Source organism: Amblyomma mixtum, chromosome 7, assembly GCF_055824585.1.
Source record: "Amblyomma mixtum isolate Tamu chromosome 7, ASM5582458v1, whole genome shotgun sequence".
Taxonomy (NCBI): Eukaryota; Metazoa; Arthropoda; class Arachnida; order Ixodida; family Ixodidae; genus Amblyomma; species Amblyomma mixtum.
Genome location: NC_143018.1, coordinates 46,996,223 through 47,019,428, shown reverse-complemented (window position 1 = coordinate 47,019,428; position 23,206 = coordinate 46,996,223). Strand labels below are relative to the sequence as shown.

Below are 23,206 nucleotides of genomic sequence, written 5' to 3'. Positions count from 1 at the left end.
GGGAATTACAAGAATAAAAAAGAAATTGTGGCCTACACAGAGGGCAACATAGACAAAGTATACAGCACAACATAATTCCACTGTGCAAACTGGAAGCTGCCGCCATTATATACCGGTCTGACAAAAGAACGGCTTGCGACAGCCTGTGTGTGCTGTTCTCACTGCCACCAGCATTAATCAATCTACACCAACAGACAACGGTTAATTGCCGACAGGTTGAATTCACACATTAGGGTACTTTGCAACCTTCTAGTAAAATGGCTAAGCAAATCGATTAGTTGCACTGATCCCTACTTGAAACCAGCTTGATGCTTATAGACAGTTTCAGCCAGGTGTTTCAAAGTGCAATGAAAGAAAAGTTTGCACATAAGCCTTGATGTGAGGATATGTGAAGAAGGCTAAAAGCATTCAGTGTGCAAAGGAAGAAAAACTAAGAAAAGGAATACAACTTAAAACTCACTTGGGATCAGTGACGCGCAGCACTTCACGTGCCAGCCTGCCGATGAAGTTGACAGATGCCTGGTCCAACTGCGGGAAGGTTGGGATGGGGATGGTGCGTGACTGGTACACGCTCTGCCAGTCCTGGACCTGCAATCCCAGCATTGCAAAACATCTGTGCTAAGTATCCAAGGAAAACTGGAAGGCACGACACTGCAGTGGTGGAAAGAAGCCCGACAGGCAGTGTGGGCTAGCTGGACTAGTTCGTAAAAATTAATTTTCTCAAAAGTGAGCCTGCTACGTTGCACCCTGTGCCCTATTCAATGCCTTGAATTGGATTTAATTAACCCTTGTAAGCTCGCTCCACCCATCGCAATTTGCATGTGTCATGACTGGACAGTCCAATTCAGTAGTTTCTTTCTTTGCGCCTATTCCATTTTTTTTTTTGCCATTTGCAAACCCCAATTCTTGCCAAATGGCTCTTAAAGGGGTGGAGACACCAAATTTTGAAGCTATAAAAAGCCTGCTATGTGATTCCTATGTATGCAAGGGCACTCACAGCCAGGTGTTGGACGCAACAAACGTTTAAAAAATATTTTAATTCGGTTCCAAAGATTACCTAAATGCTCACTCTCACGATCTAGACCCATCGCTAGCGCCATCAACCATGACGTCACAAGGGGTGTAGAAAAATAAAGTTTTAGTGACGTCATACCAAAATACAGTGACGTACGATGAGCGGGGCACAGCCGCGTGAGCGCAGTCGACGCACCAGCGAGCCGCGTTTGCTGCTAACCGCCACTCGCTCGGTTTGCGGCGCGCCGTTGCGAACAGCGTCGCAACGTCCGATTGCAGCTCGTTGCCTGCGTCCGGCCTGCTAGATGTCAACGGCGGGCCGCTTGCGGCCAGGGTTGCCAGATGGCTCCGACCTCAGGTAGCCAAATTGGCCTCCGTAGTAGCCCAAACGTAGCCAAAAGCGAAATTTTTGCGTAGCCCAAAAGTAGCCAAAAATATTTGTTTTTTGACGACATTTCTTAAGCATATTGAATTAATTTTCGGCAAGAATATTTACATATTAGATTTATTTCACGCAGATGATGTCTGAGGGGGTGCGCACGGCGTGTTCTTTGCGTTGTTACGTTTCCCATCCGTAATGCGCGCTAACCAGTGCGGCTAACAGGTGCGGCTAACCAGGTCCTAAAGACGGAGCCGCAGTTCCACTTTGCAGGCGCGGCAGTAGGCCATATCACCTGAGGCGGGTGACGCCCGCCAGTCTGCATGCGGAAAAGAAAGGCGGCGCTAAAAAACGCAATTGCAGCTCTAGTTTAGGGATATTTCACCTTTTAAATGTTCGCGCGCAGATTAGACACATCGACAGTGGAAATACCTTGCTGTATACTTACGCAGCCTCACATTTCAATTTTATGCTTTAAGAGAAAGGTTCTCAGTGAGAGCGTCGCCTCAAAGCATCGAGCATGCGCCTTCTTGAAGCTACATTCTACGATATGCATGAGCTCAGAATAAATCAAGGATATATGCCATTAGATGATAATCTATATCGATTTTATCTTCAGTCTAACAGCATGTTCACAATAATGAGAAAAACAATTACCCTTGAATTCCGGCTCCTTTTTCCATTTCTTTTTGTAGTTCCGGATGTACCTACATCACCCACTTGCCCATTCTGAAAGTTCTCGTAGCGACGGATCTAATGCCATGTCATGCCACTAACTTCCGCCGCCTTCGATAGTTACAGTGGGATCCGCGCAGCGCCGAAGGATGGCTCCGCATGAGTGCACGCAGATTACGCAACGGACACGGCGCTCTCGCGTCGCTTGCAATGAATCTCGAGGGCTGCACGTGTGCCTCTTGAGGCTGCAGAAAAAGCGTAGGCTCTTGCGAGTGGCACGCTTGCTGTGTCCACCACGAGAATAGGAAGAAACAGAAAAAGACCTTATTAATGCGCGTAAGCATTACTTGCCTCATGCGTGTCTTGAGCAGAATGTGTCCACAGAACCAGAATAAACAATAAAAGAAAAGAACATGCCTGCCGGTGGGTTTCCAACCAGCCACCTACCGCAGCCGAAGCGGACGCCCAAACCACTAGGCCACGTCTATGGTTAACGGTTAACACGTGAGGATCACGAAACCAGGCAACAGAAGCGAAATAGTAGCATTTAATGCTTACGCATTCGCACCACGTAGGGAGACTTAAGTTCTCTTAATGTTTTCTCTCTATTCTGGTACCATGGTTGTCATGGTCACCCGAGGTGCACCGTCAATATGGGAGAACGCTCACATGTCCAGACGGCAACAGTCTATATTCGGTGGCGCGCGTGCGCGGGGGGGGGGGGGGGGGGGGGGGGGGTGGCGTTAGTTCGCGGATTAAGTGGAATCCATAGGCCGTGAAGTGTTTCCGGGGGGCAACTTTCACGTAGTGTCCACTCTTTAGAAATCGAAAGGCCATGATCCTTGACCGCCTGAAGTACAAGTTTTCTCGAACACAGCGTTTACAAATTGTCATTTTGTAGCAGACGCGTTCAATTTCTTTAACCTTCTATAGCCTGCATTTTGATTCCAGCATGCCTTTTATTTCTGTCACTGTATAATTGTAACAGAGCACATTATAACTACTTTAACTTTTTTTTTCACGCACGAAAAAGATGTAGCCCAAAAGTAGCCACATAGCCAAAACGAAATTTCTGACGCCAACACGGACAACAAGTAGCCCAATTTGGCTATTAATAGCCCAATCTGGCAACCCTGCTCGCGGCAACAACGACGGGAAGCGGCAGCGTCATGATGACATAGGGCGCACTCCTTGGAGCCGGGCGGTCTGCGCCAGTCTTCGTGTCGAACGCCGGCGTCTGAAGAACGCGATAGTATTGTTTGTTCACATTCATATCAAACCCTGGGATATATGAATATCAAAAATGCATCGTTTCTGACGATCGTTGGCAAATACCGAGTTCCTGGTAGAAGTGATGACTGCGATGTAAGCAAATTTCATCAGCCGGTTTTGTGCTGCTGCTACCTGCATGGTGCGGTTCGCCTGCCGTCTGCTAGCTCTGTTGCTAAAGACGTCGTGGAAATCGAACATATCTTTTATTATGGGACGAGTTCACAGTAAAGGGGTGCCGAGCGGAGCACGTTTCTGAGCGCTGGCCAGTCCCGAAGCACCCTCAGCTGCGGAGTCGATATGCGAAAGCAGCTAGGCCTAGCGACGACTAGGGCAGTCTGAGACCAGCGCGCAGGTCGTCGGCCGGCGTTGCCGCAGGCAGTGTCGCTGCCGAAAGTTCCACTTTAAACACGTACAGTCATGCTGTCGTATCTCGAATCTAGAAAGCATCCTTTCTGGTAGCATGGCTGTTTTGTATTTTCTTGTGCGGACGTGAAGTACGCAGAGTCTGCCGGCCGGTAGGTCAGCCTGGATACCGTCTGCCGACGTCATAAAAGTGAGCTAAAGAGTGTTCTTGACGTAAATAATAAACCATGGGACAAGAAATGTGAAAAAGGTGTCATTTTTGAGGATCGCTGACCAATACTGAGCTGCTAGTAGAGGTAACAACTGTGATATGAGCAAATTTCTCACAACCGCGCCTAGCAGCTGCCGCTGGCGCGACGTTGGGGTCCGGCTCGCCTGGCGCCCGCTAGCTCCGCTGCCGAAGGCGTCGAGGAGATTGACCATACTATTATTTTATTGTGAGATGATTCTGTTAACACTACAGCTATTTGTGAAAAGTAGGCCTTTTATTATAGCGCAGGCGACTTCCGAAGCGCCGGCCGCTTGCTAAACAGGCTATAGGCCTAGCGACGACCACGGCAGCCAGGCAGCAGCAGAGCTCGTCGCCCGGAGCGCCCGCGAGCGGTGCCGTTGCCGAAAGCTCCCAACATCAGCAGACATGTTTTGTCGCTGCTCGAGTATAGCTGGCAGTTCTGATAACAAGGCGATCTTGTCTTTTCTTGTGATATTTGTACACCATCCCAAGCAGCACTCAGGTACTGCTGCACTGCAGCGAAGTGTGACACCGGTTGTGGGCGCAGCTTGGGTAGAGCGGCGCAGCGATGCTTACTGGCATTTTGCAAAGTGTTTCGCATCCTCACGCGAACCCGCGAAGGCGATATTAGCGTGCGAACAAAAAAAAAGTTGATGTCCTCACTCATTGGAATCAAATCTGTCAGAATCCGAGCTGCTGGGACTAGACGTGCAGTTGTTTGTTTTCATGCGCTGGTCAGCACGTGTGTGGGAAAGCAGACGATGCAGCAGTAGGTGCGTCACAACTTTTGTGGGCCCACGTGACCAAGCGAAGCAGTTGATCTTCCCCCTCTGTGACGTCACTGTACAACTCGGCGTTCCGAAACCGAAACCGAAAATCGTTCACCTAAAAATGCTATAATAAATTATTCACTGTGAATATATGAATCTTTGAGTGTGTATCATGCTTCCTGGAGCCATAAGAAACGTTTGAAACTAAGAACGCGCGAACCACAAATTTGGTGTCTCCACCCCTTTAAACTCCTGACTTTTTCCTCTCAAAAAGAATTAAAAAAAGATCAAATGAAAGGAAGAGAGTCTCAGTCACCTTGGGCCAGTTTGATTTATAAAGAAAGGAAACAAAGTGCTCAAAAAAAAATTAAAGAAATTAAAATAATAAAAACAAATGAGACTTTATTTGTCACCTTGCGGACGGTCTGATTACTGTAGAACCCATCTAACTTAAGAGCATTATTACAACAGTGAATATCGGCAATAAGTGCACCACTGAAAATAAGTTTTTTGTGGTCCAGTTATCTTTTTTGTGAACAAAAGTAACTTAAATAAAGAAATTAGTCCGATGCAATTAGAATTAAATAACAAACTGTAGCGGTATAAGGCCAAAGCATGATAAGATGGGCATCCAAGGGTTTTGGGTACTAAAGTCACCTTCAAGTCTCATTTACATTTCCATCAGTGGAAGAAACATCCTTGGAACTTCAGCTGTGTGTAACCAAAAGAGACTCCATCCACTTAACACAGGATTACTACCCCTAAAGAAGATGACGTTGATGCTTTCACAATTTCTTATTGTGTGAGGAAACAGTTCAAAGTACCTACTTTGCCACCGTCTCCTGCTCTGAAATTCAGCGAGCATCTCTCCAGACAGAACAGCACCGATTAGACTCCTATAAATTAACTTTTAAATGTCAAAGCTACACGTGGATTGCATTGGCAACGCTCAAGGCCCTTAACTGTCTCAGTACATGCACTCGTTTGTATTTAGTTTCCAATGACAAGTAGTCATCAAAGCAGAGATAGACGCCATGATATTGTGCTCAATAGCAAAAGCGCTCAGCACGAGATCACGGTGCTTTGGAAAGCCATAGAATTAACACTGCAGGTGCACTTTGACGACTGAATGAGTAATCAAAAGGCGCAGTCCACAATGCGCTAGCAGTACGAAGAGTGGCCCAAGCTGCTAGTAAGATAGTTTTTGAGCGAGCGGGGAAACGAGCACCACCTCCGCTCGGCACGCACCTTCTGCCGCAGGAAGGCATTGCACTCCTGCTCAACGTTGTAGCTGATGATGCGAGACACCTCTTCCTGCCAGACGCGCAGCCCGTAGATGCTCACGTAGTCCTGGATGTACTCAAACGACCGGTGGTAGCCGTCCATCACCTTGCCCAGGGCGGTCAGCTTGGGCACCAGCTCACTGGGCTGCGGTGATGACGAGATCAACACGATGCTCAGCCCACAATGCACTAGCAGTACGAAGAGTGGCCCAAGCTGCTAGTAAGAGAGTTTTTGAGCGAGCGGGGAAACGAGCACCACCTCCGCTCGGCACAAACCTTCTGCATAATGACAAGGGCGACTGTTCCTCATAAAAAAAACTTTTTTCTCTCTCAGTCATGAAAAGATGAACACATCACTGCTGACCAGCAGAGCCTCAAATGAAACATTTATGAGAAACAGCGATGATGTAAAAGATAAATCTTGGAAAATTGAGTCGTTGAAATTGTTGAAAATTGAGCTTGTTGAGTTCTATCCGCATTAGGGGATATTCAAAATTCCACAAGTGCGCTTTCCCACATAACTATTTTGCCAAAAACAAGATGGCCGACTTTGCTATAAAGCAACTACGTGGGCTACAGGACAGGCGCTAAACGTGTGGCTAGAATGTAAGAAACGTATTTTGGAAGAACCAAACAAAAAACTAGTCTTTCTTACTTTGTTTCAGCTAAAAACGCATGGTCAGCCATCTTGTTTTGGGCGACATTGTTATGCGGGAAAGCGCACTTGCTGAATTCTGAATATCCCCTTTTGTGCTGTTCATTGAGAGCCATGTATTTTTATTTTTCGCGATTTAACAAAGTAATCTTATATACCACGCTTTCTACTAACTGAAGTTTTTGCGCATCGCATGCATGGACCAGGAGCCCCCTTGACTGGAAGATGAAACTGAAAACTTTGGCCGAAACAGATAGCAACTCGCACGCACCCTTTTATGCACAAATGTTGCCAGTGGGCTTCAATCAGCAGAGCAGAACAGGCGCATAAGACGTACTGCGGCGCCACGTGTCATGTACATATGAAACCCAAAGTGAGCGCGCTTTACCATCAGCCATTACTGTAGTGCGGCGAAGCCTGCCGCCTGTCATCGGTGCGGGCAGTGTTTGATGCTGGGGGGTTAAGATATTGCCAAGATATTCATCATCATTTTTATTTTTTGCTCATTTTTGGACGGATAAGTCCCCAATGCTCGTTTGGGCCTTTTTTTTCTTTTTCCCCTCGATAGGTTGCGAAGTAGTCCCTTTTGAATGGCATCACCTTTGCCGGGCGCCCGCTGGCAGGCACTTGGTGGTTCGCGTGTCTGTACCATCCACTGTGGACTGAGAAATTGTTCGCATCATTCCATACCATAACGCAGTGTATATAACACACTCCAGCGGGGCCATATTCAAAATTCGTATCATCGCAAAACTTGGATCAACTGTAATGGTACCATGAGATTTTACTGCATTTACAAGGTGCTGTCTACCACGCGTGTTCAAGAACCTAACTTTATTTGGATGCTGAAAAAATCTCGACTTAATGAAAAGCGAAATGTAACAAATTTTTTGGCTGCAAGTAAGACTTTATTCACAAGTGAAAAATCCTCATGAACATCTCTGTGAGCACCATATTGACTTCATAAAGCTTCCAATAGACTTGCTTTAGACACATCATTTCACAGCCTAAAGCAGCAAACAAGTCACTGCAAGGGGGTACTCACCCTCGCCTTGGGGTTGAACACAAGGCCACCATGCAGGGCACGCATGACTTGGCTGACCAGCTCCCGGCGGATGCCATCCTCAAGGAGCTGCTTCGGGTCGATCTGGACGATGCCGACCAGTGTCTTCTTCATCATCAGTATGCCCTCAGTGAACACCGAGATGGAGTGCGTCAGCTTGGCAACCTGGAAGGGGCAACAAACGAAAGACAAGAGAGGGTTGGAAGCAGGACTGCAACAAATCCAAAGCTCTAACTGACGCCGGAGCAAAAGACAGAGAGAACATCAATCCCCAAAGACGTGACGGTATGTGGGGCGTAATGTCCAAAAGCTGCATGAGGTCTATGAAAGCTGATGAAGTGAAGGCTTTGGTGTCATGTCAACCATCTGGGCTTCTCTAATGTGCGATAACAGTGCATAGCAGAACAGGCATCTACTGTATTTTACTGCCGTTGAAATCGGGCCATTCCGGCTGGGATTCATTTCTATGACCTTAGGATCAGCAGCTGAATGACATAGCCACATAGCCATCAAGCAGGCTTCAATGTACAAATAAAAGAAAAAAGAAAGACAACCTAAACACAAAAAACCTGCAAGTAGAAAATAAATTCATCAATAGTTATGCCTGTGAAATCGACCTTCTATGACGACGTTTCACGACAGTAGTCAGTGGTTTTATTTCACTTTGTTGACTTCAGAAGGCTCCATGACGTAAGTGACAGCATGACTAGGAGCGACCACTCAGACTGTCTTAGGCGTTCATGATGCAAGCACTCGTTTCACACAGCTGCGCAGAGAGGACACCATGGATCCGCGACATGGAGCTCCTCCTCACACGCCGTGCTATGCCACCAATGATGTTGCAGTACTAGGGAAGTTGCCCTTATCTGCTATTAGAGTAAAAACTCAGGCGAAATATCCTTCTCATTGGCTGTGTCTTGTGAAATGGAGAGAATGTGCTCACGAATATATACTCAAGTGAACTGTCACTGAAGTAAGTCCTGTATGCCATGCCCTTGAAGCCAGTCACCTCGTAGCGCTGGTCAAGCTGAGCGTAGGTCTTGAGCTGGTCCTTCATGAGACGCGTCGGCACTTCCTTGATGGCCGTCGTCTGCAGCTCGACGATGCGTGCCAGCACGCCAAACATTGTCTCGGGAATGATGTGCAGCACCTTGCGCACATAGTTCACCAGCTCAGTGGAGTAGTACTGCGACACCGACACCAGGTCTGGGCTGTTAGCCTGGTTGATGCGCAGCAGTGGTAGGTCCAGGGCTGTGGCCAGCTGCACAGGGAACAGGCACAGAGGTCTGGTGTATATCCGCAAGCATTGCACATTCACTATTGTGGCCAAACTGTGAGCACAGGCACACAGATTTGGTATATCCGTAAATGTCGCACATTCAACGTTGTGGCCATACTGAGGGAACAGACATAGAGTTTTGATATATCCGCAAGCGTTGCACACCCGACATTGTGGTCAAACTGGGTAGTAACACTTAAGTTAAAGCAGAGAGGTGGACTAGTAGGTGCTTTCACTTAAGGAAGGTTGCTACACTGTAAAAGGAATACCGAAGCGAAGAAATATTAAGAACCAGCAAAGCTAAAGAACCTGAATGGTGAAGAATCAGCTAATGTCCAATCTGTTCATCTTCTGTGTACTTCATTCATACTGTGCATTCAGAGTGCAGTGCTCCACAAGCTATGCGGGTGCTGTATTTCAATGAGCATATCACTACTACTCATCATGCTCTAAATGCTGAATACAAAATACTCCCTGTTTAGAAAATTCAGTGCAGAATGATGAAGATGGCAAAAGTGGAAAAGATATATGATTTACATCCTCTAAGGCATGCCATGCCACTAGTGAGAAGGGTGTGGGTCCCGCAATTATGAGAAGGAAAAACCAGTTTGCACAAAAATATGAATTTTTTGGTTACTTCTTGACTAAAGTTGAAAATGACATGGACATTATTGCCAAGAGGAAAACTAGCTAGCAAACACAAGAAGTGAGCTTGTCATGAATAATTAGAAAGTAATCATTAAATGAATGTTCAAAAATTTGTTTCCTTTCACATTGGAAGGATCTTTACTTTCTGAAAGCACGCTCAGAACAACGGCCTATAATAAGCAACCTCCAAAAATCCGCCACAGTTATTACAATCACTGGGACAGCAACCACAAAGCAACTAAACATGACTAAACTCACATGAAAGTTTAATTGATTAAGCACTAATGCAATAATGAAAATGAGAGCTATAGGCACTTAGAAAGTGCAGTAGATTTATTTCCACTGGACGCTATTCCACCACCAAGTTGGTATGAAGAAAAATGACCACCATAAAAATTTTTTTTTGAATCAAAATTTATCCTTCAGCGTGTATTTGAAGGCGATGGTCATCAGGTTCTCAAAATAAATGCGTCAAATAACACGACACATTATGCCTGCACTTGAAATAGTGAATATCCATACAACCCCACTTAAATTTCTCAAACGTGGCATTCTGTCTTCAGGTTAGTCAAACACTGTATTTGGCAGCAACCAAATCAAAGGTTACCTACACGGCATTGGAAAAACTGAGAAAACATGCATGCAGTAAAGTCTCGATGATACGAATCCCACTGGGTGACGAAAAAATTTGTGCCTCTTGAAATTCCATGTCGTCCAATAGGAACAAAATCTGTACACAGAAGCATCGGAAATGCATTCACGCAGATCTATTTAAGGCTGACAGAATTTATATTTGGCCGGGCAGCACAGCTCACTACTTGTGGTGTGTACAGAATGACTAGCAATCACGCCGTTGGTAAATATACGGACAGCGCTTAGTTCTTCAGGGTGCGGTCACGGCTTGCACATGTGCATCATCCGTAGTGGCGCGGAAGAGTGTTCGGAACACCCGAAATTCTGCACATTGTACACAATGCTTTACAGCGAGGGAATTTTATGAATTCGTATCATTCGGAAATTCGTATCAACCATGTTCGTATCATTGAGATTCTACTGTATATACAGTTTCAATGTTAGTTAGTTGTTAGCATGCACATGCTTAAATTCAAATCATGCCTCTTCAATGATTGCACAACTGTGGAATCCCCTTAGCAGGGAACTGTCTTGAAATTCGCCCATTTCCAGCTGTTATACTTGGCCATCACATCAACACATATGCGGTGGCACTAACATGTATTAACTGTAGTTCAAATGCAGGCCAACAGTGTAAGACTACCAATTAGAGCCCGTCAATTGTGGAAACAATGAACTGCAAATCACTCTTTGCAAAGTCATTTGAACACTTTGTTTTCGTAACAGACATGTCTCGACTGCAAGCAGAGTCGCACCTTGAGGAATGTAGCCCGGAGTTTGATGACCATGGAAGGGTCACTCTTGATTCCCGTCTGCATGAAGGGTGTGTAGCTGGAATTGGTAACCCAAGACAGTCAGGTATTGTCTCAGCTTTTAGCCACCCCTCAAAGCAAATTGGCAATAGCTGCTAGGCCATGCTGAGGTGAGTGTTACTTCAGCATTACAACAGCTACAGAAAATAATTCTAGAAGCATGTATCCTGAACTAATATCCATACTGATACTGAGCATGAAGATACTCACATACTTCACACTGACTAATTCAACACTACGACATGCTTTGCTTACTAAATGATTACAACACAATGTATTTGGGCCAATGAATCGCCAAGCACACAATGTTCATTTATGTTTGACTTTGTAGTAGTGCACAGCACTGTGCTTCTATTATACTGCTGAAAATATCTGAATGTTCATTCACCATGACTTATTGAGTATATTTATTTAAACTGTCACAATAACAGCCAGGGCAGCAGGAAAGCATGATAACATGCATAAATAGGAGCGAGCGAAAAAATGCTGATTTGATGTTGATGAATCTTGCTGGTAACAGACACCACCACCAAGTTGCGATATACTGTATAAAAAATTCAGGGGCACTTTGACGATCTACAGTGCACGAGGCAAAAGCCTTTTCACACAACTTTGGCTGCTAACGAGAGACGACGGCCATAGGCATACATGAGGCAACTACGGGGCGACTTGGATTGGCTAGTCATGACTAACTAATCATTAACCAGCCATCAACTAATTAGTCATGACCAGTTAGTCATTTACCAATCACGACTAGTTAATAATGACTAATTAGTTGGTGATCAACTAGTTGACTGGTTAATGACTGGTTAATCATGACCGGTTAAAGACCATAACTGGTTAATGACTAGTTAGTCATGGCTACTTAGTTGTTAACTAACTAGTCATGATTAGTTAATGACTAACTAGTAACAGATAATTGATGACTGGTTAGTCATAACTAATTAGTTGACTGGTTAATGACTAGTTAGCCATGACTAGTGACTTGTTAGGACTTTCACTTCAGATCTAACAGATGGACGGACAGAATCATGGCCGTGAGTATGAGACATAAAAGGCTTTTGCCTAAAAAAATCGGGGGTGGCTAGGGGGTACAGGGTGCTTAGGATCGCATGGTGCTGAAATCTGTCTTAGCTCAGTTATCACCCCTCCAACAGTAATCTGCAGAGATATTCACCCACATCTAATGGCCTCAAAATAACACACAACTGTTCCTTCCAGCAAAGAATGAAGAGAGTTTCAAAACTTCTGGTAAAAAAATTTGATGTTGCAGTGATCTCAAAAAACAGGATGCGCGCAAACCGACAAAGAGAGGGACTGCAAAGCACAGAACACCTGTCGATGATCTCCCAGGCGTAGGAGAGGTCAGCGATGACTTCGAGCGTGACCAGCACTTCCTCCTTGACGTTGATGATGCGCAGCATGCTGTGCAGGTACTGCCGTGTCTCAGTCAGGAACTGCTTCACCTGCAGGTTGCTCTCCAGCTGGTGGAACTGCTCAACCTGCATTGGGCAAAGACAGGGTTTCCTACCCAGCGCATAACACCTTCTACGCATATAGTGCTGCTTTAGCAGTGGTTACTCAGAATTCTTACTTCTCAGCAAGAAACAAGCAACGAATGAGGCTTTAAAAAATAACAACTCAGGGGATCTCTACGCTTTGCTTGCATACAAAGTAATGAAGCAGTAGCCATGATGCAATCATGTGACTAAAGTACAAAGCTCTGGAGTAAACTACAATGCCGATGTAATGAAAACAAATTGGTAATACTGTTGATTCACATTAATTAGAACTCGAAGAAGAGTAGATATTAGTTTTTATCTGAAGTTCAAGCTCAGGAGAGCCATATTTAGTATACTTGGTGTTGAGAGTCATTTCAAGTAAACTGGCAGTTTGAATTAAGTGACTTGGAATTACTGACATTCCACTGCACAATCAATAGCAGTAGCAAAGAAGGGAAAGCCTAACTGCAGAATGCATGCTCTTGGTGGTTAAGTAACAGTAAAAACCGATTCAGCCAGCCGTCCATTCCGAACAACTGCTACACAGACTGCAAGAGAAATCCAACACTACTACTACAAGGATCGGTTAATTCGTATGCAAGCTTTGACAGGTTTCACGAAAGCTTCTTGCCTTTGCTGGTTCAACAGTCTTACGGAGTTTACAGAACAAGAGAACTGTGTGAAGTGGTGAGGGATGCCACAGGGTTGCATTTAGAAGGAAGGCAACGACACTGGCAGCCGGTACCTCTTCCAGTGCCTGTATGAGCTGGACGATCTTGCGACCAGTCCCTGTCGTGTCCTCGTAGCTGAGGGAGTCAATCTGCTTACTCATCTCCGAGAACCACGCCTGCAGGTTGGCTGCGAAATGCAAAGTCCGACTGCACCAGATTGTCTCGCACTACTGAAAACGCAACACAGCAGACACTTCTCGTAGCAAGCTTTGCCAATGTGTACTGAAGAATCCTTACGCATTGCAAACCTGGATTTCCACATCAGTTTGAAAACTCTAATAGTGAATGCATTACACAGTGACTGGTGATTAAGAAGACAGAGAACTTATAACGGCGAACATGTCACTGATAAAAAGATATCAGAGAATGACATCAGTACACTAGAGTTAAAACAAAGTAAAGAGTAAAAAGAAAAAAAAAAGAACAAGCATCGGTGACTCCTAAAGCACGCCTTAGTCTAACAAGACTACAAACAAAAAATGCAGAGCAGACATTCATAAGTACAGGTCACATGAATTACGCCAGGTCGTGACCTTCATTTTCGGCTGTGCACTACAGCTTTAATGACCTCTGTTAATAAACTAACGATCTACTGTTAACCAAGAGCACTTTGGCTATTTGCTAAGCCTTATCAAAATGCTGCACTGTCCATCCTTATGGCACTTGCTCCAATTGCGCTGCTTTTCAAGCAGTCGAAAACACGCCTCTGAACCCATGCAATCTGCCTGTCCAACTACTAAATTTAATTTGTCCACTCTTATCTAAACATAATCAAAAGCACAGGTGGCCACAAAGGTTCTTGGAAAACAGAACAGAAGGCAGGAAAAGACCCAATTTTCTCGCAGCCCGGAGGTGCGGCCTCATGTTGAGCATAAAGGCACACGTTTAACTTTGGGGCTGCACGCTCAGACTGCCAAGCAATTAAACAATTACAGGGATTTCAAATCCCAGAAGCTTCTCTGGGCATCTGTTTGTGCTGATACATCAGACACACGTGCGACAAAAACTGTCAACAAGATGAACAGATCTTGACGACAGCCAAAAGGCATTTCCCACCATTCTTCTCGACGCGAGTCAGCGGCTTGGTGCCCGAGTAGACCTCAGACAACTCCTGCAGGTGCTCCGTACTCTCCTTCTTGAGGGTGTTCCACTTCTCGTGCTTCACGGACAGCAAGTGCTGGAACAGCTGCACAGAGCAAAGTCACATGACACCTCACCTGGGGGCTAGTGAGCGGATAGTGCAATAGTGCGATAGTGCAAATTGAATTGTGGCAGCCATTCCGCTATTATGTACCAGCAGCTTTCAATTTGCGGAATGTCCTTTTTGTTAATTTCTGTATAGAAGCTAACACTGAAAGCCATTAAAGACAAATGACTGCCTGGCCCATTTGAGAGAGACATATGGCACCAATTAGGGGCTTAAATTTTAACCACATTAGGTAGTGTGAAACAAGTGTACAACAATCAAGTTGCACAGTGGAGAAAACTGGCACCGAAAGGCTTAGTAATGTATCCTCAAATTGATTACGCAAAGCAACTTAAGACCACTCGAGCAATATTCTCAAATTGTACCAAGGCCAAAATTTTAATGAACAAAGATTTACAGGAATGGAGTTTTTCATGAAAAATTACTTTTGGAAAACAGCGGAAAGAGAGATGAAAAATTCAGTAATTCGAGGAAACTCTAGCTTGCAGAACTGAATCATGCAGAACTGAAAAGGACTTCCCAGTGCAATAAGACAATTTTTCTTCTAGCTACATATTTTGCACTAATATCATTCTTTTTGTCTACGATTCTGTGTTTGGTAAAAAACAAGCACTAGCTAAGCAAAGCCAAATCGCTCTGTGACTGCACAAAAGGTACATTATTGTGTGTTAAGTCGTTAGTGAGCTTTTACATTTCAAAGCTGCACCATAGGCTATGAACTTCATTACAATGGCTTTTGCCGACCTCTCCATAACTGCCATAAATTCCAGTATACAACCCATTTACACCTTTAAAAGTTAAAATTTTGGGCTTTGCACACTACATATGGGTATGGACTGTACAGCATTTTATTTTTTAATATCGTCTTATAGCATGAAATTCACAGTAAGATTTACGTACCAGGTGTGGATGATTTAGTGAGAAAAAAATTTTAAGCAATCATGAGTTGCGTGGACTGCACAGTGGGTGCAGACTTCAGCGGAAATGACGGTACCACACACTGACATCAGCACACTGGCACTTCTATATGTCACCACTAGGGGTGTGCGAATATTCGAAATTTTCGAATATAATTTGAATAGTACATTTTTAGTATTCGTATTCGATTCGAAATCTAAGTATTCGTGTTGTTTCGAATATTCGATCCGACGCGAATATTCGTACCCAGCCGAATATTCTATTGCGAGCACCGGCGTTCATTTCGGTCCGCAAGCCCTATCGAAAGAGACATAACAATATAGCGGCGTCCAAAGCAATGCGTAACGTTGGGCCATGCTGTAGCTGACTACGCTGGTGAGCTTCTTTGTGGCTATGCCTGCGAAGCTGGTATAGTCAGAGCTCTGCACGAAATTCCTCGCAATACGTGCCAGTTCAGTGCCAAGTGAGAGGGCATTTTTGTGGCTGGAGAAGTCGCTTCAGCTAGAAGGGAACTAACTACTTCTGCCTGACCGTGTGGAGCAGCTGGTTTTCCTTCACGACTGCCTTTTATGTTCATCCCAGCAACGCACTTTTGTAGTTATGGCAAGCTAGCCTTAATCAACGCTGTGTACTAGCCATATTCTCTGATATTTCCACTCTGCTATGAATAATGTTCGAGACTTTGATACTTTTTGAGCAGCCACACACATCTTTTGTGTTCATTTCATCACTGGTAGTTGAACTGTGATGTTCTTGGGTGCTCAAATAATGTTTTGTAGTGGTTAAGTGCGTCTGTCCTTGATTATTCGATATTCGATTCGATATTCGGAACCAAGTATTCGTATTCGATTCGTATTCGAAAAATTTGATATTCGCACACCCCTAGTCACCACCACTGAAGTTTATCCACTGTGGCTGAGTACTACACCTGCAACCTTGCATTCAGCAGCAGGACACCACAGCCAGAGCCACCAGGGCATGAGTAAAAGGTACTTCCAAACCTTGCTTTATTTATTTTGAAAGTGCTGCCGGTTGCATCAATCAGAATTAATGAACAGGTGCCTGCCTTCTTTATGTCCCCATCAACAGTAGATGAGGTGCAGATCGCAGCAACGTGTCAAGCTGAACTTATACAATACACATATTACACACGCCTATACTACCACCATTGGGTTCCACATCTGGATCCAGCTTTGACATGACTGTTCAATGCAAAAGGACATTGCACACATTCTATTTAAGGGGGGACACTGGTCTTGAAAAGAAAATTTTATTAATTTAGTCATAGTTATGAAATTTTCAGGGCACATGTATTTTTGAGCGCTGATTCTAGATATGTCATTTAATTTAATGTAAAACAATTCCTTGAGCACTTATGCACTTTTTATGCAAGTATTTTGCGGAGAGTTCTGAAGAAAATTTGCTGCAGGAAACTCGCTGAAATGTATGCCATTGGGTTCTCTTGACACCAAGGAATACAATAAGGGTAAAATTATCATCCCGGCTCTCGTAGAACTTGAGTAATAGGGTACTGAAGCTGCCACTTCATAAACAGGAATACACACTTTCCTTCTCAGTTCTGAAGCGACAACTTCAAAACTCTATAACTTAAGTTCTATGATAGGCAGGAAGACAATTTCACCCTTATTATATTCCTTGGTGTCAAGAGAACCCAATGGCATACATTTCAGCGAGTTTCCTGTAGCAAATTTTCTTCAGAACTCTCCGCAAAATACTAGCATAAAGATTGCATAAGTGCTCAAGGAATTGTGTTACATGAAATTAAATGACATATTTAGAATCAGCACACAAAATACATATGCCCTGAAGATTTCGTAACTGTGACTTCATTACTAAAAATTTTTTTTTTCAAGACCAGTGTCCCCCCTTAACTGTGTTATTTTTCAGCACTGTGCCAAAGGTGCACTGGGGAAGATGGTTGACTACAACACAAGTGGGGACTCTGACACAGACCTCCTTGAGTTTCAGCTCAAACTGGGCGGCGTGCAGCAGCAGCTGGAACACAGTGAGCGGCTGGTACTTGCTGTCCTGGTGAACCTGGTCCCTCAGCTGCCGACACCTCTTGTTCAGCTCCCCGCCTGCAGTGAAGCCTGGAGCAGTGTTCCACCCCACAGTGAGATATGAGGGGGTGAACACCAGCTCTGACTAACAAGTTAAAGGTGCACTGAAGAGGAATCTGAACTTGTATTTTTGCCGCGGGAACTCGATCTACACGTTTCGAGCTTTCTTAGAAACTGCGATTTACTGCCCTGTGTGGCCGATTTCCCCAATTAACTCGAATTAACGCCCAGCTCCCGCCTTTTTTTTAAAATTCTGCCTCGTACAGTGGGCGGAGTCGACCAACGCGTGGAGCGCCTTTCACCCAGTCCCGTGGCGGCTTGCCGCTCTGACATCGGCGGAGTAATACGTAGTACTCCGTAGTAGCAAATAGTCCGCGCGCATTTTTATTTCTTTGGGCTTATTTTGCGGCTATATTATCTGCGAATGAAACTATTTATTCACGGAAACCTAAAAAACAAAATGAAGCGAAAGCAAAGCCTCCACGGGACTGGGTGAAAGGTGCTCCACACGTTGGTCGACTCCGCCCACCGTACGAGGCAGAATTAAAAAAAAAAGGCGGGAGCCGGATGTTAATTCGATTTAATTGGGGAAATCGGCCACACAGGGCAAGAAGTCACTGCTTCTAAGAATGCTAGGAACGTGTAGATCGAGTTCCTGCGGCAAAAAGACATGTTCAGAATCCTCTTCAGTGCACCTTTAAGAGACTCTCTTGCAGTGAGGAAATTTTCGCCTCTTCCTGTTCACGGCATTTCAATTGTGTTGAGAATGTAGCGAAACTTCATTATGTCAAAATTGGATTTGAATCAAATTTGTTATTGTTATATATCTTACTTAAAGGTATAAATAAAGGCCGTTTTTGTAAACAGTGAAGCCATGCTGTGGCTGTAATGCCATGAAAGGTTATGCGCAAAAAAAAGACGTCACGAAGAGAGAAGACACGACAGGACGAGCGCAATCCCGTCATGTCTTCTCTGCACTCGTTGTGGATTGCGCTCGTCCTGTCGTGTCTTCTGTTTTCGTGTCATCATTTTTTGCACATAACCTTTCATGGCATTACAAGTATCAAGCCAACTAGCCCAACAACATCTCTTGTCATGCTGTGGTGATGAGTGATAAGGGCAGAAAGCACAAACACAAAGCGTGCGTGCAATGCGATCTGTGTCCAAAATATGCCTTCCCACCTGAAATTAGCACAAAAAAATTACGAGGAACTTTAGCGGCTAAAGTGGTGAAAGGCGAAAGCCTGAGTGCTGCATTCTGCTACGCGATAGTTCACTTCACATTTTGTTGGTGCATTAATTAACTGCCAATTAATGATGCTTAAGCTTCCCCTTTAGGTCCAGCAACGCTTTTTAAGGAAAGGAAATGGGGCTGTAATTCTCTGTCATCTCCATGGACACCTGAGCTGCAGGGTACAGGAAGGGAGGAAGTGTGAGTGAAAGAAGAAAGAGGAGCCATAGTGAAGAAAATGAAAATTGTATTTGAGGAAAGGAAATTACGCATTAACTGTAAGGAAGTTGTGCAGTAACTGTCTCAGATATTTCGGTGGACACCCGTTAAAATTTGCCATGAGAATTTGGACCAATCTGAAACAAAGACAAATACCCCTTGCTGGTCGGTAAATTGGTTTTTGAGGAAAGGAAATGTATCTGTCTCTCATATCTCAGTGGACACCTAAACCTCCATGTAACAGAGGAAAATGGGAGTGAATGAAGACACCGTATTCACTAGACGCACCTTTGTTCATTCCAAACCATCGGCTGGCATGGCGGAGTGGTAGCGTGCTCAACTCGCACTCCGGAGACCGGGGTTCGATTCCCAAGCTCGGCCAATTTCTTACTCGGTTTTATTTATTTATCTGGTCTGACTAGAAAGGTTAATTGGACTACTTGGTTAAGTAAGCAATTAACTAAACTCAGTCAAACTAACTTGGAACATCACTATACGATCCCTTTAATTAGTTGCATGGTTAGTAGCGAAAGTACAATTGGCCCCGTTTGAAATTCGCGCACTGTGACGTCACGACCGTTTTGACCAACTGAAAAGCGTGACATTTCTGTCGACAGCTCCTGCTTACAACGATAAGGCATTAAAGGCTTCCGCCTTAAAAAATTATAACTCTGCGAATGCATTCTACGGCTTTCATCAGTGAAACAGGAACTGCACCTCACGTAACGTTCACTACAATGTTGCCAGAGCCTCTCACCCTGCGACAGGTTGACAGTGTGCAGCAGCATCCAGCGGAGGGTGACGTTGCACTCGCGCACCGTGTTGAGCAGCTTGGGGACATTGTCGAGCACAAACTCTTCCTCCAGTGCGCCCTCCTTGAGCAGCTGCTGCAGCCTGGGAATGAGCTTGTTGATGCGGTTGTGGTACTTGAGGGCCTGGGCGGAAAAGGCACGGTGACGAGACAAGGTGGAGGGGGGGGGAAAAGAGAGACTGTGGAGCGGCATTCACATGACGCAAGACAGTTTCACATCCACTGGCTGTTAAGGAGGCTATGAAGCGTAAGGGATTTATTAGCATTAGTAGTAAGTGATTTTAATTGTACATGGTAGATGGAAGGAAAAAGATTGTTGCTAGCCCCGGCATCTGCCATCGCGGCTGGAAGCACCTGAGCTGGGGCAGCGGAAATAAAGGATAGCAGGCAGTGTGTAGAAGTGAAATGAAAGAGTTGAGGGGATAGTAGACAGGACGGGGGAGAAGTACACTGGTAATAAAACTCATCATCATCATCATCATCAGCCTGACTACACCCACTGCAGGGCAAAGGCCTCTCCCATGTCTCTCCAATTAACCCTGTCCTTTGCCAGTTGCCGCCACTCTATCCTCGCAAACTTCTTAATCTCATCCGCCCACCTAACTTTCTGCCGTCCCCTGCTACGTTTGCTTTCTCTTGGAATCCACTCCGTTACCCTTAAGGACCAGCGGTTATCTTGCCTTCGCATTACATGCCCTGCCCAAGCCCATTTCTTCCTCTTGATTTCAACTAAGATGTCATTAACCCGCGTTTGTTCCCTCACCCACTCCGCCCTCTTCCGATCTCTTAGCGTTACACCTATCATTTTCCTTTCCATAGCTCGCTGCGTTGTTCTTAACTTAAGCATAACCCTCTTTGTTAGCCTCTACGTTTCTGCCCCATAGGTGAGTATTTACATATAACCATAATAACATGTACACAGGTCATGCGCGCGTGAAGGTCTTGTAGAGCGGATTTATTAAGTGACATGACACATTACTGACAACTGTCGTGCGACCCAAGTCATAAGACTGATGACAACGGGTCATGCGACCTTGCAATGCGGTTGGTGTTACATGACACATTACTGACAACTGTCATGCGACCCTGCTCATGAGACTGATGACAACGGGCCATGTGACCTCGCAATGCGGTTGGTGTCATTTCATGCAAAAGACCCCAAAATCCTGCCTGACTAAACAGCTGACAGTGCAAGAAAAGAAATTGAGGCCTTGCACAGCATGACTTTCAATGCTGCTATGTACAAGTATCAAAAACAAAATTCTGCAGCAACCAAGGTGAATAGTTGCTTCGTTTTACAATGGCTTCCTGACCATTCTGTGTTAAGCTGGAATGGTAAGTTGTCCTTGCTCTTCTTTGAAGTCATGACAAAAAAGCGAGCCTCACCAGACTGTGGCTCAGTGTGTCTGTGTTGCTCATTCACCAGAAAAAGCCACGCTGAGTTTACGGCATTATCTGATTAGCATCTCTCCCAAGGAATCCATAGAATGCTTTCTGGAAAGTTCTTTCTTTCCCTACTCAAATGTTGACTGTTGTATGGCCTGTTTGTTTCCAACTTCAAAAACTTCAGCCTCAAAAGGCTAAAACGAGTTTGTGCAAAACCAGATTTCAGATGTTCCTTGATTTTATGAGAACACTCTCCCACACGCGAGCTCATATTCATCATCATCACCAGCCTGACTAGCTGCTAATCAGCTAATAGTAATAATAATAATAAAAAAAGGTCCCCAAATTTTTCTTCTTGCATGGGGCAGAGGGATCAGTGATAGCTGCACTGGCTCCGCCAGAAACCACAAGAGTTTCTACTCTGATGGAGGATGGCGTTCCTGAGATGGATGCGTTTGGAGTTTTGCCACACAACTTCCTTTAGTTTATTAAATTTCATTCCTTGAAAACCTGGAAATCGCTGCCTCACAGCACTTCGTCTTTAATATAAGAACAAAACAGAAACAAACAAAAATCCTGGCTGCCTACCTGGTCCCGCACATTGGCACTGTCCAGGGTGTTCAGCAGGGCCTGTCGGGCGGCCTTGTATGGCTCCCAGGCATCCACCAGATTCACAGTCATGCCCATGTAGATGCTTATCACCTGCAGGATGATTGAGAGGTCGCGCACACAGTTTATTACAAGACAGTACCGTATTTTCCAGTGTATAAGAAGCACCCTTGTATAAGACGCACCTGCCATATATGCAAGCTGTCACTGAAAAAGTTTGTATATAAGACGCACCTGTGTATAAGACGCACCCCAGTTTACCCAGTTAGGCTAGTGAGGCTTAATTAAACACGCTTGCGCGACTACCGCGAAATGCACCGTACCTGTGAGCAATTCTTAAGCAACGCTAAGTGATCAAAAAAGGCAACACTCACGCCATACCCGTCCACGTTTTAGCAAAAAAGAAAGAAAAAACGATACAGCTCCCCATATGCCCATAACAACATTTTATTTCTAGTTGAAACCTTCGAAGTCTTCATCTTCAGATGCGCTATCAAAAGGTTCACCCATTTCTGGAAGCAACTCGGCTGAAACATGCACTACGTACACGGAGCAAAAAAAGTTGCAAAGGGTGACTAAAAAAGAACGCCGGCTTGTCTTGACAATGGCAAGAAGCGCGATTGTCACCATCTTTTGGCGCTTCTCATTACTTTTGCTTGGGGCCTCCAAAACAGCCGCGCGTTTGTGATCCCGAAAGTCATCATCCCCGCCGTTTCATGATAAAGATCACCTAGAATGTCGCGCACGGAGGTCCCGGTATTGAAGTATTAACCGTGTTACAACCGCGTTATTGGTAGTGATATTTTTTAGGTGAAAAAAGCTTGAGCATGAACCGGAGTAATCGATGAACTCGCAAAAAAAAGATGAAAAATTCGCATATAAGACGCACTCTTGTATAAGACGCACCAGCAAGATTTTCGAAAAAAAGCCGCGTCTTATACACCGGAAAATACGGTATATACACTCTTTCAACATACATAAAAGATAAATGAGAAACCACAGTAGGATTCACAATAGATAAGAAAAGTGCGAGATGAGTTGTCTTGTCAAATAAACAAGTAAACAAAAAAGGCAACAGTCACTGAAACAAACAGAAGAACACAAAAAATGCTAGCGGCTTTTAACTGTAATGAAGTGAGGTGCAGCTCCAAAACAGTCTCTTGGCATTTAATTCAGCAGAAATGCTCAGAATGAACACAGGGATGAAATGCGCAGCACAATTGTGGGCTCCATGCCCCCTACGCAGCTCCTACGCTTCCAGATTTGGAAGACAGATGGCGTTAAAGGTGCCAGCAGTTAAGCAGCCCCTTCAAGGTCAAGAATAACAAGAGGGTAAAAATTCTTTCGGTCAATGTGTCTGTCTTGTTACATAATAAATCTATAAGCAACTACCTCCAAATAAAGGTAAGTTTCTTCCAACTTCAGTGAGAAAA

At 44.8% G+C, this 23,206-nt stretch overlaps 1 protein-coding gene across 4 annotated transcripts in view; it reads right to left on the bottom strand.

The window, feature by feature from the left end:
- The window catches only part of Strump (WASH complex subunit strump), a 39,313-nt gene that overhangs the window by 8,817 nt on the left and 7,290 nt on the right, over window positions 1-23,206 (bottom strand). For all 4 annotated transcript variants that reach the window (XM_089552467.1, XM_089552466.1, XM_089552469.1 and 1 more), the window contains 11 exons: window positions 21,753-21,866; window positions 19,725-19,902; window positions 17,411-17,547; window positions 14,368-14,497; window positions 13,326-13,438; window positions 12,414-12,580; window positions 11,022-11,097; window positions 8,716-8,967; window positions 7,689-7,871; window positions 5,954-6,133; window positions 461-588 (listed from right to left, as the gene is read on the bottom strand). In XM_089552467.1, the coding sequence (XP_089408593.1) occupies window positions 461-588; window positions 5,954-6,133; window positions 7,689-7,871; window positions 8,716-8,967; window positions 11,022-11,097; window positions 12,414-12,580; window positions 13,326-13,438; window positions 14,368-14,497; window positions 17,411-17,547; window positions 19,725-19,902; window positions 21,753-21,866 (1,658 nt within the window). The remainder of the gene's footprint in view (window positions 1-460; window positions 589-5,953; window positions 6,134-7,688; window positions 7,872-8,715; window positions 8,968-11,021; window positions 11,098-12,413; window positions 12,581-13,325; window positions 13,439-14,367; window positions 14,498-17,410; window positions 17,548-19,724; window positions 19,903-21,752; window positions 21,867-23,206) is intronic.